At 34.1% G+C, this 19,373-nt stretch overlaps 1 protein-coding gene across 2 annotated transcripts in view; it reads right to left on the reverse strand.

Annotated features, from left to right (window-relative positions):
- Positions 1-19,373, reverse strand: part of ATP9B (ATPase phospholipid transporting 9B (putative)) — a 163,870-nt gene that overhangs the window by 28,693 nt on the left and 115,804 nt on the right. For both annotated transcript variants that reach the window (XM_032183416.1, XM_032183415.1), the window contains exons 13-15: positions 12,692-12,834; positions 3,889-4,001; positions 19-267 (exon numbers count right to left, since the gene is read on the reverse strand). In XM_032183416.1, the coding sequence (XP_032039307.1) occupies positions 19-267; positions 3,889-4,001; positions 12,692-12,834 (505 nt within the window). The remainder of the gene's footprint in view (positions 1-18; positions 268-3,888; positions 4,002-12,691; positions 12,835-19,373) is intronic.

Raw genomic sequence — 19,373 nt, forward strand, 5'->3', positions numbered from 1 at the left:
TTGCCCTTGCACACTAACCTCATCAGGGCTGGAAGCCTGGTAAGCTCGATTTTCATCACTGAAGTCCTGATCCACCTCTGCATATTCTGTTTCTCCAGACACACCAGCACGCGATTCATAAACTGGGGTCACATTGTGGCACAGTGCAATAGCCTTCACTGCTTCATGTATTCGGCTGCTGACGCTCTTGCGGACTTTGGGTGCAGAAGACTGAGGTTTCCTAGATGGTGTTGAACTTACATTGCTTCCACTATTCTGAGAATGCACCTTTAAGACCCAACACAATGAATAGTAAAACGAAGTTTAATAATAGAAACAAAACATGAACACTGATTTATATCTGATTTTTCCCTTTGTAAAAAGGGTGATTAAGTTTTAAGGATAGTAACTATTTATTTCATAAAAACTACTGTTAACTCTTTCAGTTTGTGATTCATAAAAACCCTCATCTACTTTTCTCTAGAACTAATGCATAACCAGAGTTTCATTATCTTGAATTTATATTTAATTTCAATAAGAGAGAATTCAAACAGCAGGTAATTGAAAAATGCGAAGTTAAAACAAGTAACCAATAAAATGAATGAATAGGCTGACCAGGTTCTGCAGAAAACCCTGTTCTCTTAATTCATAATTTATCTATTCCAGTGATCCATCACACAGTAATCCTTTTATGTACTTTACTTCCTATACATTATTTTAGAAAAGTACTTAAGCCAGCAACAAACTGGATCACTTTAGGAACACCAGAACAAAACTGCAAGGGTGTTTTTTCTTTTGTTTGTTTGCTTTTCTTCTTTATTCTGTCATCTGTGTACATTCAGAGGCTGGAATCTTATATTCCATAATTTAATATTGAAAAAAAAATTCCTTTACATCTTGACCAAAATCTTTGGCATTTTAAACAGCACTTTGGTATGGACCGAAATAACAAATGCAGTTATCGTTAAGTATAAAAATTAGGAAAAAAATATCACTGATTAAATTTAAAACCTATGTGACTTCTACATTATTTGTAAACTAATACATTTTGAAGGGTAGTTGCTTTTGCTGCAGGTTGGAATTTGTTCTTCCTTAGCAAAATGCAATATTATAATAAATAATCCTTCAAAATAATAGTTTGACACATATTTGAGGATCATATTATTGTTGAATAACATTAACACTACTTTAAGTTATCCTTCAGAAATAGTACATGATTGAATTTGTCTAAGAGAGTATTCTGTTTATAATTAGTTGAAAGCAACGGTTTTATTGTTTGTTTGGTTTTGAAGTCAGCATTGGAAATCTATCTATTGTATATCTATGTATATCTAAATATACATGCAGTTCTACCCTGGAGTGAACAGAAGACTCTTTGGTAACTCAGAAAACCTCTTCAGAAACCATGCGGTTTTTCCTCCTGACTGTAATCTGCTGAACCGTGAACATTCTGCCCATCAAATTACAGTGTTGTCTAATAAAGGGTTTAACTTTCTGCTCATCTGGCACTGCTTTTCAGCTACTGCTTTAAACCTCGGCATTTGCATTCTGCTAACGCTGATGCCATTACAGCCGCAAATAAATTAAGCTGATTTACTCCTCCTGAATTATGTTATGTTTATTGATGCTTGTATAATTTAATTTCACACAAATTCCATTAAAGATTATGCCCTCTATCACAAAATGCTTCCAGTGGGGAAATATAATCAGGTTATAATAGATTTGTGTGTTACATTAAGATGACAATAGTCTAGTAGGTCCACTGTAATAATAAAACAGAACACAAACAAGGGATAAAATCAATGTCACACAAGAACCACTGCCTAGCTAACTGGCAGCCTCTATTATCATAGATTAAAAAAAAAAAAAAAAAAAAAGTCACTATAGTATTGAGATTGAAGCAACTGTTTAATAGTTGCTGGTTTTGTTAAAGAAACTCCTTCATTTTTCTGTTTTAAATAGTTGCTAGCAACACACATAATTAAAGTATTATTTAAACATTAAGCAGTGTTATATAAAGCTGAAAAAAGGAAGTTCCAAAAAAGTTCTTTTCATCATTTAAGAACTGCTAACATAGACTTGGGAAATCCTTTCCCACAATTCAGGGAAATAAAGCTTCCCTTGCATTTCTTCTTTTAAAGAATTCAGTGCCCAATCTGTTACAGTAATTAAAAAAATAATTAACCATGGGTACCACTCATTAACATCTACAAAAAACTAGTAAAACCTTTAAGCAAGTAAGAATTCCAGAAATTATGCCATTCTTTTCAGATAGCATATTTAACCTAAATAGATGAGAGGTGTTAATGAATGTGCCTCCTCTACAAGAAGACTGGTCCCCCGTCTTCAAATTCAGTCAGTACTAAGTGTGCCTGCTAAAGTTTATCAGTTAATATTATCTATTGCTACAGTTGTTACTGTGAATACCCAAACAATCCATTACAACGAAACTATGGTTGGGTGATTTTTATAAACTTTGTCAGGTAGCAATTACTTCCAATAACCCATCCTGAACCAAATCTGGGCTACTGATCTTTAGGTAAAAGAACTCTGTATCTTATTTCTCACAGGCTTATTATTGCAATTCATTGACATATTCATTGCTATATCTACTAAGAATTAAGCAGAAGTGAATTAATTTTTCTTGGATAAATCTAAGAACTAGATTCCTTGATTTGTTTATATGGAAAAGAAGATAGAAATTCAAGTTGCACACTGAAAACTAATATACAGTGTTTAGTCACTGCTTTCCCTTCTGCCTCTCTTCCGAAATGTTACAGAGTATTAACAAATTGGTGTTAAACTTTTTGGTTTTTGTTTTTAAAGAATCAAAAGAGAAGGAAGCTACAGTTCAAAAAGATCTGCGTAACTAAAGACCTGAGCTAATTGCTGATCCTACAATCAATCCTTTTACAAGAGAAAATGAGGACACAGATAAGGGGGTCAGTCTACAAACTTAACTGGGTCAGCCAATGATGTTTTGTATCCACATCAACTATGGGATGTAATTTATGTATAAAGTCTTAAGTATCACACTGTAGGCAACATATGAAAACATCAATTAACATATCAATTATTTGCTCCTATATGAATTTGTTGTTGTTGTTTGTTTCAAATAATAGAAATAAAAATAAAAAAAAAAAAACCTTCCTAATCCCAGAATGGAATCAGGTCCTTAAAAAGGCCTGCAGAAGGAACCCAGATACTTTACATACATGGGAAATACAAAGTGTTTGCAGAATTTGATCCTCCTCCACTCCACAACTTACCCACAGACAGACAAGGAGTCATAATGCTCTTCCTAGACCAAGTATTCATATATCACAGGAAGACCAAACACTTCATTCTCAACCAGAAGAGAGTTAGAGAGTTTTCATTTTTTCCCCTGGTTTATGCCATTTTCAATCTTAAATTTCTCTAAAACAGTATTTATTTTAAAATATCTTTTTATATATGTCTTCATTTTGCCAACTTTTTTTTTTTTTTTTTTTTGGTTATGCCAATTAATGTGGTTTTCAATGTTTATTGCTGATGAATATATCTTCAAAGATGTAATTACTGTTTGTTGTGTTCTGGTCATTTACCCGTAATTTGCAGTCTCAACACTGAATAGCTTACTCTGAGATGATTTGGCAAAAGACAAACTGCATTGTACAGACAAGTTAACACAGATTCCTGATAGTGGGGAATAGAAAAGTAAAGTCTGTAAAGTGGGTGTTATGAGGAACTTTAAAATCAGGAGAGAACAACATGCTGTCTCACTTTCCCCTTTCATCCTATCAGTTAAGAGAGATCTACAAATGGAAGAATTTTCATAACATCTCAAATTTCTAGACATGATCAACAACAATGCTTCAGCGCTTAAAAAATATCTCCATATTAAAGGTAAATAATTTATAAACGAGATACCTGTGAATAAGAGTTTATAATATGACTCTGAATTTCATCCATCGTGTCTGTTCCATAGGACACAGTACCTAGGTGGAGACGCTTAAATATCATCTCATTCTGTGTAAGCGTTCCTGTAATGAAGAAGTGCATTACAAAGCAGCAAAAAAAATACCATGACAAGGCCACAACACTTCACCCCTCAGCCCCAGTCTTTCTTTTAGAAAGAAGGAATGAATCATAAGTTAGCATCAGTTTAGTTAATTAAAGTAATGTTTGTGCAGAAAGATCAGAGTTAGTCATACTGGAAGAAATCACTGGTTCCACCTTCAGCCTGATTCTGCCAACACAACTAAACATACAAACTAGAAAGACACAAAATCATTTCCCTTAGTATAAAACACAGAAAATGTAGTATATGGATGAAACTGATTCTCAAACATCAATGCAACAGTTTGCACCATGCCTCATAAATGCTAAAGGAAAATAGAAAACCATATAGGAATCTAGCACCTCATGTACAAAAGCAGACATGCTAGCAAGCAGGCACATTCAATGTTAGCTAGAATAAGACAATAAGAATGAATGTCACTTCCAAATTTGACAGATTTAGCCTCCAACTGGAATAAGGCAGAATGAATCCAATCAGTGTTTTCAGAACACACTTTGCATTTGTGAGAAACTACAGGGTGTCAGTCACAGACTGACACTTTGCATCCATCTCTGCCAACTGTTCACATCCCTGGGTTTGGAAAAACTCTAAATAGAAAGGTGGAAGGTTCAGGTTTCCAAGATGAAGCACATCAGGCAAAAAGAGGTCACCTAGCTTCCCATGGTAAACTCACAAAAGATTATCCTGATAATGGCCCTTCCTCAGAAACTATTTATATAATTGCTCAGACAAAGGGGAAATAATTTACTATGAAACTTTTACTATATTTAACCATATAGTCTTGGGTTATCAAAAATCATAAACGTGACAATATCCTGATGATAATAAACACAACATGATACTAAAAGTGCCACTCTTGAAGATTTTACAATAATTTTAATGCAAAGGATATTATAATTATCCATGAATAAGAACTGCAGAATAAACTATTTCATATCTTCATCCCAGTATGCTTAAAGACACAAGCCACAGGAAGAGAGTAGGTTACTTCTCTCCATTGTGTGGAAAACAGAAATTTTTGGACAGCATCCAGCTTATGCATCTAATCGGGCTAGAACTATTAGTAATTTTGGAAGATTCATTAAGGTGTAAAAGTCACGTCTTCCTCAGTTATATCTGATATGTCTAACACTCCTACATTCTGGTAAGATCTGTATGGTGACACTTCATGTCAATTGTTGTACCATCAAACCACAGTTATCAGACCATGTCTTGTTGTATTACTATAGAAGCATTAGATGATCATTACAAACACATCCCCTTTTCCCTCTCTGTGATTAAAAACTGACACTTTCCATTCACTTTTCCTTCAGGATTTTTTACCAGTCATACCATTTGAATTTAGAAAAATATTTAAAACAAATATATGAAATACATAATTTCTTCACAAAATGCATAACATTATTAAAAATACATATGAGAAGTAGAATATTCCCAAGGCTGGAAAACAGCCCATGAAGATAAAGTTCTTGATCTCCGCAATTAGGGAGACAGACTACTTTCATACAATGGATAAGAAGAGTTTGTTTTTATGGTCATCATGATGATTTTTTGTTTTGCCTTTATACGCTTTACTTTTATTCAAATATTGTTTGTTAAATTTGATTACATTTATGACTGTAATTGTGGGCTAGGAGAAAAAAAAACATACAACAATCTACATTTTGCAGATGAGAAACAGGCAAGTTTCCACTTGCAATCATGAGAAATTAAAATCTCCATTTAAAAAGAAAAGAAAACAAACAAAAAATCCAACACAACAAAAATACGAAGTACTTTGTTCAATATTGTTTATTGCAAGAAATTTCCAAATAAATCTGCATAACGTTTGTTACTTTCCAGGCATGCTAACATCTTTCTCACTGCCCATAGCTTTGCCAATTTTTGAATTAAAATAAATGCTCCCTAGGAGTTGGGGAACTAAATGCCACTCAAAATTTGAGACAGCAGGCAACTGTCAAATCTGTTTCTCACTAGTTCAGTAATTGCTGCTTGGGAAAACAGAGAAAAAATAAAATTGGCTCTACGATTATTATAGGAAAAGATTATTTCTTCTGACATTACTAAATCCGTCCAAGTCCAAATCATGTGTAGTTGAGGGAAAGGTAGATAGATGGAAAATTAGTGTCATTCCTTCTTGCCTCCCATCTCAGCAAGCAGAGAAGAAAAGCTTCAGAGTACAAAAGTATGGATTTTCCTATCTTGCTAGAATCCATGAAAGGAGGTTCAGGAAAAATGAGCAAGGGAAAACTATTTATAAAGACAAGGTTAAACATTCCAGCAATCACAAATTAATACTCAGATCTTATGCATTGCTTATAGAATCAACATCCTTCCATTTTATCAGCTACAGTAGTAGGAAACATCTATGGCATAAGAAAGCAAGCTGCAAAAATATCTGTACTCGCTACTGAAAATTCTAATAAAAAAGAATGAAAACAAAACCCCAAAGAAACAATTAATTTTTGCTCTTGTTTTTTTAGACTAGCATTAGGCTTTCAACAACAGACACAATACATCTGAAGCACTGTGAGAGAAACATGGGTAGTTGCATTTATAGATGCATAATTACCCCAAATTTCTACAAAAATAAAACAAAATACACATTTTCCAGTCATCCAAATGGAAGTTAAAAGTTTTCCTGTATGTGAAAACTAAGAATTTACTTTTACATTCTTCTAATGAAGAATTCATCCAAAAAGGATGAAGACATCCCCAATAACTTGGTCCAAATACTTCATAACGCCAATTAATCATGTTACAACTTAAGAAGCAATTCTTAAATTGTAGTCTTCTAGAAGAAACCTAATACACCTTGACAAAACAATGCATCCTTTACTTTATCCACCAAAATGCAAGCCTTTCAAACATGGAGAGAAGGAATTTTTTTATATAGCTTAATTTAGGAATGAAAAGGAACCCCAAAACAGCCATTTTTCTAGTCTGCTCAAAGTGATAAAAGTACTGAAGAACGGTATGAGACCTTTCTACTTTTGATAATGCTTTTTAAACACTTACATATCAATTCCACACTTTTAAGACATTGCTAATATGAAGTTAGTGGATAAATAAAACTACTTTAGAAAAAAAAATCAGAAATTATGGCAGTCAATGTATGATCTCCAACTAACATCACATATTCGTTGCTCTGCTATACTGTTAGTTACCACATGAGGAAAATATCCTGACAAAAAGTTAGTAGACAATGGCTGAAAAAAAATTTAGTATATTCTTTAGTGAATATACTAAAGTATAAAGTATTAAGAGTGTTTTTTGTTGTTGTTGGTTTTGTTGGTTTTGGTCTAAAACTGTGTCATTAAACACAGAGTAAAGCAGGCAAAGACGAAATTAATTTCTAAGGAAAAAGTCCTGAAGGCATCATTCCCTGGATGGCAACAGATGTGATTCACAACAGAGCTGCAGAGTGTTTTTTTTTTTGTTGTTGTTGTTCTTGTTTTTGTTTTGAGAAGCAGATGCAGATCTATCTGATCCTACATTACTATATGGTAACTGGGACTAATACCAGCAATCTAAAAATGCCAAAACAAAAGAGCAAGAAAATACATACAACGCAAGAATTAGTAACTTTATCAAAAATTGAGAAGGTGAATAATCTATAAGGAAGTATGAATTCTTTGATTGAGCTATGTACTTAGATAAAAAGTCAGGGCAAAACTGAACAGTTCTATTGAAACTTTAAGGGAAATCCAGCTCAACGCTCTTAATAATGAAACTGTAGGCAACAATCTCGTGGCAGATATACTTTCTCTTAACTTTGGAACAAATACAACCTGGTAAGATTACAAAAGGAAAATTTAAAAGCTCATGGTAAACACATATATATGTCTGCTCACTCAACTGCTCCACTTAGGAACAAAAGCCATAAACATAACCACAATAAAACCTCAAACCAAACCCCAGGATAACCTACAACCTGCTAGGAATGAAGGTGAAAAAGAGCTGAGATTTGCTTATCTTTGCATGGCTGAAGGTAACAGTACTCGTATCGCTGATATAGTCAAGAATAGCAGTAGCTATTTCCTTCTTGTATCAGCCTTTCACAGCAACATTCATATTCATCGGATATACTGTGGATTTTCAGTAGATGGGTGTCCAACTGAAGCCACAAAGTAAGGATTCCTTTGACTGATCTATCTTGAATGCATGTCTTGAAGCTTCCCATAGTATCTTATGACAAAAAGCTTTCTGTTCTAGTGTGGCTCTACTCAGCTGCAACCCCAGTGGTACTAATACCATGGAGACAGAGAACAGATAAAGTTAACTGTGTAAATATGTTTGCATCAAAGTGAAGTGAGGAGAGATTATTTCACCAGCATTTATTTATTTTTTTTTATTTTTAATTAGTCTATGGTAGCTTATGTTAAACAGAAAAAGACTCAATAGTCTTTAAGAATACCTTAAAAGATAAATTTTCAGAAATAATTAGTGAAATTCACTATTCTAATAGTCCTTTACATTAGGCACATTTAATGAAAATGCCTACATATACCAACCTCTAACAAGACTTTCCCAGAAAATCAAGAATCACATTGCTCTATGCATCTGTTCAACTATTATATTTGTTAAGTATCTCATTTGGTCCAAACACCCGCTAAAATGTTAATTACAGAACTCAAATACAAGTGTATGCATTAGTAAATAACTATGTTTGGAAGTCTGTACACATTTGTTATAGCTGAAAATGCTGGAAGTTGTCGTGAATGGCATAAGGCTTGCCATCCCACATCCCAAGCAACAAAAATATTCAAAAAAATATTGCCAAATATCTTTATTTTATTCTTTCGGGATTAAAATCTTTTTATGCTCTGGAGAGGGTTAGATACCATGCCCAGCTGCCCTTGGAAACAACTGGAAATAGCTCCCCCTTATAGCTGCCCCCCGCCCCATAACAGATGACGCCTTTCTGTCAAACTTATACGTGATTCAAGTCCAAACAACATGGCATTTTGGGTAATGGATGCTATAATTAAAATGTGAGTCCTAAAAAACCTGTTGTTTTAGTGGGTGTTTTTAGTAATGGCTTTGTTCTACATGAAGATAAAAACTCCCTAACAAAGGAATTAATGTATTGCTTTAATAGGCTGCACCCTGAGTTAAGTTTTAAAATTTATGAGTTCTCTGCAGCATTGTTCTTTAAACAATGGCATTGTCAAATGCAACCAGTGAGAAGATTAAAGTTCTCCCAGCAGATTAAGTACAAATTATCTGTCCTCCTGTTTCAGCATCATTTGTTCATTTATCACATAACGTCTAGTATTTCTGGTCAGTGTCAATATGCTCTGCATCCTTGCAGTTAACAGATGTCTTCTCTTGTCGAATGAATTACTTTATGTTTCACGCACTGGTGGCCGCAGATGTGTCACTATAGCAACATCATTAATTTCAGATCTTACCGGAAACATGCACTCCAATCAAACCTAATTATACCACATTGCTTTCTTGTCCCACAATAAGGAAACTATAATGCAATTATTGGGATACTTCATTTTCTATTCTACTGTGGCAAATGAGAGAGCCACTGTGATGGACGCTTCTTGTCAAAAAGCTTATTGATGAAGCACAAACCCAATTTACAATCATACAAAGAACTACCTTGCAATTATGTTAGTAAGGCAATGCTCCTTAGACTCAACAGCTAATTCTCAATCATTTCCAGCGAAGCTTGGACCACAGTATAAGATTTTTGCAGACTGTTCTCTGTATTTTTATTTTCAATATTGAGAAAAGATTTGCTTGTTTACACTTAAGAAGATAAGCCTTTTAGTTCCACTTTTTAATAGCACCTACTTGGAGAGACAACTACAAAACTGTCTCTCTTTCTCCACTGAACAGCCAAGCCTTAAGTGGGCTTAAGAAGAACAGAATCAACTAGTTTGTAAGATTATAGCTGGAAGTTCAAGCATGAAAGTACTGAAACCAGCTCTCATGAACACTGTATAATCATGCAATAGCAATCTTGGATTAACTGTACAGAACCTGTTCATTACCTAAAAGGATGCTTTACATTTATGATAAAATGCAGAATAAGACCAAATATATTCATCAAGGAAGGAAACTGGAAGCAGCTACTGATATACTCAGGTATATCAGGTATTGCACATTGGCTGCAAGTTTGCCTGGTGATGTAAAAAGTTTAGAAGTTACAGGACATTTAAAACTAAGAAAATTGAGCAAAGCTTTGTATGATGGTCTGAAGAAAAGCATGGTCTGGAAGGCCATGGCCAGATTTCTGAAGCTTGTCAACTCTGCTGGACTCCTGGCTTATTCTCAGTCACCTCAACCTTCCACTAACACTTAAGTAAGAGCACATAGGCTGCCTGTTAGTGCAAAACTACTGCCCTAGAATACTGCTTTTACATTCATTTTTATATCAAGTCAATAGACTTCAATGCTCTGAAAATCCTTTAAGGGTGAATGCTAGCAATCTTCCAGACTGTATGTAAACACATTTGCTGCTAAAGCCTTTTTACATGTCTATTTAGCCCCATTCAAGTATGCACTCTGAAAGGCCAGAACACAAGTGCTTCTTAAAATTAAACAGAACTACTGTGATTGCAAGTGGCATGATGCAGCTTTGAAAAAAAACAACAACAAAAAAAAAAAGAAAAAGAAGAAAACAACGCTGTTTCTCACAAGTCTATTAAGTGTTTTCTTTCAAAATTTTATAAATGTAACTATTTTCACTTTAAAAAAACACAGTACCACTACATTTAATGCTATTAGAAAAAAAAAAAACTATTTTTAAGAAAGTTATTTTTAATTACTGTTGCATTAGGTTAACTTTATCAGTTATTTTTCTACAAGTAGATCTGAAGCTTATTGTTATTATTATTTTAAACTGGGTAGTAGGTACATAGCTTGAGGAAAAGAACACAGCACAGTGATTCTTGTGCTTTATGTTATAAACTGGTCACCAGACAGGATCAGAATATAATTCTTGCATTGTATAATATAATTTCAGGATTGTAAAGCTGGCTGAATAAATTATTAGCATTTTATTTTTAACTTCTCAAAATTTTCAGTGCAGTCTGTAACTGTAAGGAGACAATGATAAAAGTGCACCAAATTTCTAGTTTGGTACGGTAACTGGAGTATTTATCAGAAAAGTTTTAGTATACATTGTCTTTGTTTACAAAGTAATGCTTTGGGCAAATGAACTCTACTGCACTGTTCTGAAAATTTATTATTTTTGAACGTACTTTCCTTTTTCCAAACATATGCTGCAAATTGCATATTTCAAGCTTATGATGAGACAGCACTCTTGAAGCTACATAAATTATCACAATGAAAGGTGCAATTAAAATCAATAAGCAGTTTCAAACACAATGCAAATCATTAGATAACTGAAATAAAACTTGTTAAAAGAATTGCTCATTTGCTTTGAAAAATTACCACACTATAATTAGGAATACTTTTCTATATGCTAAGAAAGATGGCAGTTGTCTTTTTCTTTTATGAAATAGAAGAACAGCATTCAGCAGCATTTAAGTTTACATATGTACCTATAGAATAAGAAGAAATACATTTTCAAAATATGACAATATATGAAATACATGTTTCATTTCAAAATAGGCCTTACTGGAAGTGTTCAGCACAGGAGGGAATGTGGACCTATTTCAAGCAAAAAACTGTGAACTGGGTATTACACATTCTGAACTGCGTAACAGAGTGGAAACCACCTCCAAACCATCTCACCATTTTGAAGTAGATTTTACTTAAAACCACTAAAACATTCCTTCAGCTGTTTGAGAAACAGCTTTCTCATTTCAGAACTTAGTCTAACTCAGCTTCTTAAAAAAACAGAATGTCTGCCAGAACTGAATTATTGAATCTCAGAAAGAACCAAGAAAGGAGAAAAAACACTGCATTTGCTAAAGAACTTGTTATTTATTATGATGTTTTCTGAAATAAATTCTAAGAATCCCTCAATACTTCTAAGACTTAAGAGCATGGTAAGACTGTCACAAGCTTCAGCCATAATGGTAGACAGCAGAATAGAGCAAGCTATCACTTCTTCACAGTTACCTGTCTTCTGATCCTAGCAGGGACCAGGTTTTCCAATATACCAGGTCACGTACCATAATATATTACAGTTGCAAAGATGAAACCATACGGCAGCTCTAGAACTGGTCTTTGTAAAATAAACAGCATCTAATTTCATGGGAATAACAGATATCATTTTAAGATGTGATCTTATGACTTGTTTAGGAGATTACTTTTTCTCTTGAAGGCTGTTCTTAACTGTTACGATCATACAATATTGCAATAGAAATAAGATGCAGAAGAATAAAGTGCATCTTAAGCGCTAATCCAGAGTTTTTTCAGAGTAAGAGACGTGTGGTACTCACTAATGCCATCAAATGTCCTGTTACTGCATCAGGAGTGTTTCCACCAGATTATACCTGATTATTAATAAATACTCACTTTCTTGTGTACGAACCAGCCTAGCTAATCCCATTGGCATTACTGCAACAAATCCCTCAAGCACACGCTTAATATTTTGTTGAAAAAATAGAATGAAAAAATAAAGATCAGTAGTATAAGTCCACTTTAACGTTAACATATTAAAATATAGAATGAAGTTTACACATTTTATAAGTCATCACATTTTGGAATTGTAACCCGATATACCTGTTTTATCCGTTAGCAAATAAACTAATCTTCCCAGCTCTTCTGGTATGGTGCTAGTTCGAACAACTGTTCCAGGAATATTGTCATCTTTCATAATCATCCACCCATAGGCTGCCTTACCCATGTCCAAGTTCACACGTAAACTGCAAAGGAAATGTATACCATAATCAGTGTGAACATTAGGCAGTGAAAGTTATAACCATAAAAGCAAAACTCAAAGCTGTTTTTAGGATACCAGAAAAAAAAAAAAAAAGTCTTAAAACTACATACAACAGACATTTTGGAACATTTTTTGTTAACTGTTTGTAGAGTACATAACACATTAGAAACTCAGGCTCTATCCCAGACTTTTAGGAACTACTACAATACAAACAAATGCAATACCATGTCTCCTACATGAGAGACTGCAACTCTTTTGGAGACTCTTAATATATTTATATTGCTACACTTACACACATTGACAGTATTATACACTTCATCAACAAGTTAAGATTCAAGTCACAGTTTCAATCTGTTAAAAAAGCAAAACCAACCAACCATAGTTTTTCTTTATGATGTGAAAATAGAGATATCATTGTAAACAGTGTTGACGATTCTTCAGGTCTCCATTTTTAAATAACTATTTTTCCTTGTCAAGGTCCTTGCCAAAATATAGTTACAGAAATCAAGTGAAAAGTAAGAATCGTGTCCAAACAGTGAAATTCTGTGATAGCATGTAGGCCAGAGCTGTTACTGCCAGCAGTAAAAAGTAGCCTTTGGGTAGGCTCTATACTAGAAATTTTTCTTTGCAGAAAGTTTTACTATTTACAGAAGTACAGGATCACAATAAATTTATTTTTTCCAATTCACCCTGTGTCTGCATATATGTTAATACTTCCATGACCATATCACACAAGAATTAATTGCTCTTATTCCTTATATTCCTAAGTCATAATAAAAAAGAAGCCTTCACTGATGCTGGTCAGAGATAACTTAAATCACATTGCTTCTGCCCAAAATTGAATGTTCTAGCTCAAAACTAGTTCTAACACTTCCTTCCCTTTAGCTATTCACCATACTCCTAGTTACCATGTCAGAGGAATAGTGACTGAGGAATATGCACATGTTCATTTCTGTTGACTCTGCTCTACCAGAAATACAGAAAAGACAGCTAGGATGGTAGTAATGTAAATGATTTGTAGCTAATTTGCCCTGGCCAGAGTCCCAGGATTAATAACAGGTTTACAATAACATGACTTAAACTGTCCAAGGATATACCGAGATCAAAATACTTTTTTTTTTCTTAGCAATCCTAAAGTACTGCTTTACAGTATAACCAAAACCACAGCCACAATTTTTGTCTGCCCCCCTGAAATCACAGTGACAAAGTGATTGTAAATTACCTGAGGTAATAGTGGTGGTAACATCTCCTCCTATAAGGACGAGATGCATTTAACTAGACTTGTGGGATCATCTGAAATTTCTGCACTTTGAAAAAATCCAGTTTATTCAAACCTCTCTCCTTCCTAAATTTGTACATGTTGTAGTCTAAAGAGAAACAAGCCTTTTTGATACAACACCCTTGACCGTTGAAGATGGTGCTGTATTCTTGAATTAGATTTTATTTTTCCATTAAAATCAGCAATGTCAAAAAACTATCCCTCTATCTGGTGAGGTATCCCAATTACTTTTGGAATAGCATACCTAACTTCAGCTCTCTTCAATCTCACAAATATTTAAAAATCAAGATAGAAAACAGAAAGGGAACTTAATCAGAGTTTTTTTAATTGAAAACATTACAGTATGAAAATACTGGAAGCCACTTGCCTCACAGTGGTTAAATACAGTTTTACGTTGCCTTCGTCAATACAGAACTAGTAGTATGCTACCAGCATTTGTTTATGTATGTTTGTCAACATGCAGAAAGATAGAAATAAGAACCATTGCAACAGACTTCACACTGAAATATGTAACAGGTAACAAAAGGAATGACAAAAGATTTACTCCTCTTAAGGATGAGAACCTCTTACTTAGTCAAGTACAAAGTGTGATCTCTAGCTCAAGAAGGGAAATGAGCACGCTAAGAATGGCTAGACATTTGCTATAACTTATTTTAATTGAAAGACAAGAGCTGCTGTCAAAGATGTATTTGGACTATAATTTTATTTTTCTTATTTTTGCCTGGGCTACCAAGATATGTATTCTGTGAGGAAAGCTCTATTTAAGAGTTGCAACCTCAGGCACAACGTGCACAAAGGAAATCCACATGGCTGCTCATACCAGGGGAGAAGTACAGGTCATCCAGATATGGAAAACTGTACTTAGGAAAGATCAAATCAGAGAGATCTCTCAAAGCTTAAGTGCTGTTCATATATTCACTTGCATCTTTTATAAGCATGTGTTAGCAGGTTTTGATGTTCTGAATGTGCTCTATATTCATTTAATTACAATCTGTCACACGTAATTGAAAGATAAGGAGAAAAAAAAAAAGACAGACACCTCTTGATAAGCAATGAGGAAAAATCTATAATTCAAAGCCTGGAAGTATTTTAGGAATTAACCTAGCTTTCCAGCATGTACTCCTAAGTGGAACAGAGTGTATACCCTCTACACTCACTGCAAAGACCTAACAGAAAGCTGGCACCACTGCCCTCCAGAGAAATAACGTCTCCAAAGTGACTAGTACAACCCAAGGTAGCTATCTAGCATGAGAAACAAGAATAAAAGGAACATAAAAATGAGGAATATAGATGCATTCTTAGTATTGATTCTAAAATTTGTATGCTGTATCTTGCTCTGACTTCCTTCATTTTGTGTCCGTTGTCTTAGTACAACTTTTTTCCCTTTGAAATCATTGTAGTTGTCACCTAGCACATCAAGAACACTAGTGAAACATGGAAAAAATAATGGAGTCCCATTAACATTGAGTTTGCTTTCAAAACTAGAAATCTCTCCAATAGAGCTTCACAAGAATGGATAGAAATACTTGACGGAAATGTCCAATTACTTTTATACATTAAAAAAAGGAGAAACCAATCTTATTCAACACCTAGCTGTTTTCTGTGCTTGGTAATATTAGCAATCATTTCTCATAAGCCCTTTCTGGACTTTAAAGAACCTCCTGATGCAAACAAAAATATTTTAAATCTATCAGTTACTTAATGACTTCTCAATTTCATCCAATTTTAAAGACTCCAGACACATCGGTTAAGGAAAATTCATAAAATAGCATCATATGTAGCACAACTAATAAAGGTAACACTGATATAAATTTTGCATTAGTAACACTGATTTGTACAAAGCTAAATAAAGTGTAATCTCTAAACAGTAAGTTAATATAGGTACTTAAAGGCTGTTGCATAGAATAGATATATTTAGTGTGAACTTTCTTGTCTCTCATCCTCAGCACTAGTTACCCTAGTAGGCAAACCTAAGGCAACTTTCATCCAACTCAGGGATTTATTCTGCTATAAGCCAGGACAACATTCCTCTGTAATTCAGCCTGGGAACAAATCAATAAGCACAACATTTCAGAATCTACACTGCTTTTTACCACAGGTTAAAAACAAATACTTTTGCTTTTATTCCCTCAAAAACATCAGTACTGGTTTAGGGCAAATAAATTCATATTTACAGGAATTCTAAGTTTATTTTTTTCCTAAATGGTAACTACATTAGGTCCTCTTGTGAAAATTTCTGATTTTGCGTTTTATTCAAAATAGACAAATTTGCCAATAAGCAAAGACCTTCATTGAGCAAGTTTCAGGAAAATATATTTAGAAACTCCAGAAACATTCTGTTTTTCATGATTCAGTGAAAAGCAATCAAGATCTAATTAAGTTAGTTAGCAAAGAATTTTATGAAGAAATTGATACCATGCCTAATAAAACTCATGGGTGAGTTTGAATCAGAAATGTATGATAGTTTTATTTGAACTCTGGCAGGCAAGTAAGACTTTCCTCAGAAGTTCCATATATAAGCATAAGCTTTGTAGTAAAAGAGAAAGTCCTGCTGAGACTCTATACACTCATAGTGTTATCCAATTTTTAAAATAAAGCAATTAAGATGTAGTCTTTATTCCCAGTATTTCCTTCTAAGTGAAATACTAAAGATCATACTTGTGTTGCACCGGTGTCCAAACCAGTACCCAATCCCCCATACTTCTAACCTTCCCATGTCCTACCTACTTGAAACAGCTATAAACCATACACACATACATGTTATTTACAAGTTAAAAAGATATAGAATCATTTCTAAATAGAAAGCATTGGTCAAGAACCAAACAAAACTGTTTTTAATTTTAGCATTCATGGGAAGTTAAATCTTCACAGAAAATTATTTTTGGAGCCTGACAATTTCTGTTGCTTGTATTAATTTGCACTACACAAATAAAACAAACAGAAGTTACTGCTTTTAAATGCAATACTCTTATCAAAATTTAAATAAAACCCAACCCATTTGCAATTCCTGTAATTCCTCCAAATGATACCCTCCCCCTCCTTTTTTTTGAGAATTTTTTTTTTTTTTTTTTAGTTTTCTCTGCTGATACTTTCAAGAAGAGTTAGATCTGTGTTCTTGCTTGCTTCATAAATGGTCTCACTAGGACTCTTGGCCTACTTTTTATTTTCTTTCTAAATTCTGCCTGTAATGTTACCATATAAAAGAAAATCAAAGAATGTACACAGCACTTTACATAAAATCCAGACAATGTATGTAATTTTGAAAAAGGACTCGATTCCACACATTTGTTTTTTAATGTGTGGGAACAAATGTGCAGCAACCCCACATTACTACAGTGACTGCTGCACATAAAATTTTTAAAGGGCAACATGCAACATATATACAGGTAATTAGATATTGTAACACAGGTAGAACTTAAAAGTCTTGGGAAGGTATCTGGAAAATGATTTAAGAAAATTATCTACAAAATTCCTACAAAAAGCCTCACAACAATATTGTCATCTCATATGTCAATAATAATTTAAAAAAGTGAATATTTTTAGTGTATTTCAGACAAATGTGTTATTACTTACTGCAATGAGATTAAAACGAGATTATGAGATTAAAATCATATAGGAACTAAGAGCAGATAGGGCATGTTGCAATGTTAAAAAGGAAAAAGATCTACTATAATAGATCTGTTAAAAAGTAACTTTTTTTTTTTTTTTTTTAAACCGATGGTGTGTGTTCTAGATGTAGGATGAATATCAACCATTCTAAGAAATGCACAACACACGAGCTAATTTAGGCATCAGTACAGCACCACACTGAACAGGCTGTCTTGCCCTTAATATAAGGGACAAAAACCATAGCTCCTGTTGCATAAAGAACTCAAAATCAGTTTGTAAAATACCCGTTTCATACAGTGTTTTTCAGTCTCTTAAACAGATGGCATTATATATCATGACATGATACAGAAGCTTACACACATTTATAAGGATTGCTTAAACTACTTTATGAGAAGCTCTTTAGCACTTCCACAGAAGAAATTTTGCATCATAGATAATATGTCTGTATGCTACGTCTGTATATGTGAGACCACATATACAGATACTCTCACATCAATACTTTATACATGGACAGTACAAACAAGATTAAAAGTAGCCTATTGCTGCTTTTAAACACCACAATCTTGCACAGGTTTGAGTACTCTGCACACTTGGAATACAGAGCAATACACTGAGCAAAACTGCCTTTTTCATGTTTGCATGAGACAGGGTTTGGTTTAGCTATTAATGAATTCCGATACAAGACCTCCTGACAGTATTTTCCCTACACCCCACTAAAACCAGACTAACACAGCTTGAAGGATTTTCTTTAAATGTTCCTCTTGCAAATCTGGAAAAAAAGCAGCTGCAAGCTGTCTTTACTCAAGTGCAAGGGAGTTCTGTCCAGATGTTTGGGACAACTTATTTTTGCAGAATGACTATTTGCCCAGGAACCTTAGGGTGCTTAAACGAAAGGACAAAAGACATTTCAGCTTCGGCATACACCAAAACTAAAAGTTCTTCCTAAAAAGATAACTGATTAGGCCCCTGCCAATCCAACTTTTAGCTGTTGCTAAATATACAGCCTATGCAATACACATTTTTACCACATTCTTTCCACCACAGCTTTCATTAGATCTCCAGTCAATACCTTGTCACCTTACAGTAAATCCTCTAGAGTTCTTAAAAGCTATAGAAGCACATTTAGAAGCTATAGTTCTTAGAAGCACATAGAGCTACTGGACTCCCATGCTTGTGTGCAAGGCAGTAATTTCAGTGAACTCTGCTTGCTATGCCAAAATTATCTTGGAAAAAAAAATCTTGGCTGCATTCATGGAGTGGGTGGAGAAGACTTCCATGGGTCATTTTTTTTTTTTTTTAAGGTACTGAAGAAGACTGCACAATGAATAAATAACATCCCATCACACGGTGGTAGGGATCACATTTGGTGGTGGATCATGTCTAGCTTTTTCTTCCATGTTGGCTGCTAATTCTGAACTTATCATGTTAACTCAAGTGAGCTGATGAAGGAGACTAAATACCAGGGGAAAGGACTGAATTCTCTAACAGATTGATAATCTCTTTCTGTATCATACCAACAGACAGACTGCCTCCATACATGCACGGGGATTTTCAACTTGCTGGTTAAGAAGGGCTATGTCCCACTCACTGAAATCTCTTCTACTCCCTTGTACTTAAAATACAAATAGTGGTAA

This window comes from Aythya fuligula, chromosome 2, assembly GCF_009819795.1.
Source record: "Aythya fuligula isolate bAytFul2 chromosome 2, bAytFul2.pri, whole genome shotgun sequence".
NCBI lineage: Eukaryota > Metazoa > Chordata > Aves > Anseriformes > Anatidae > Aythya > Aythya fuligula.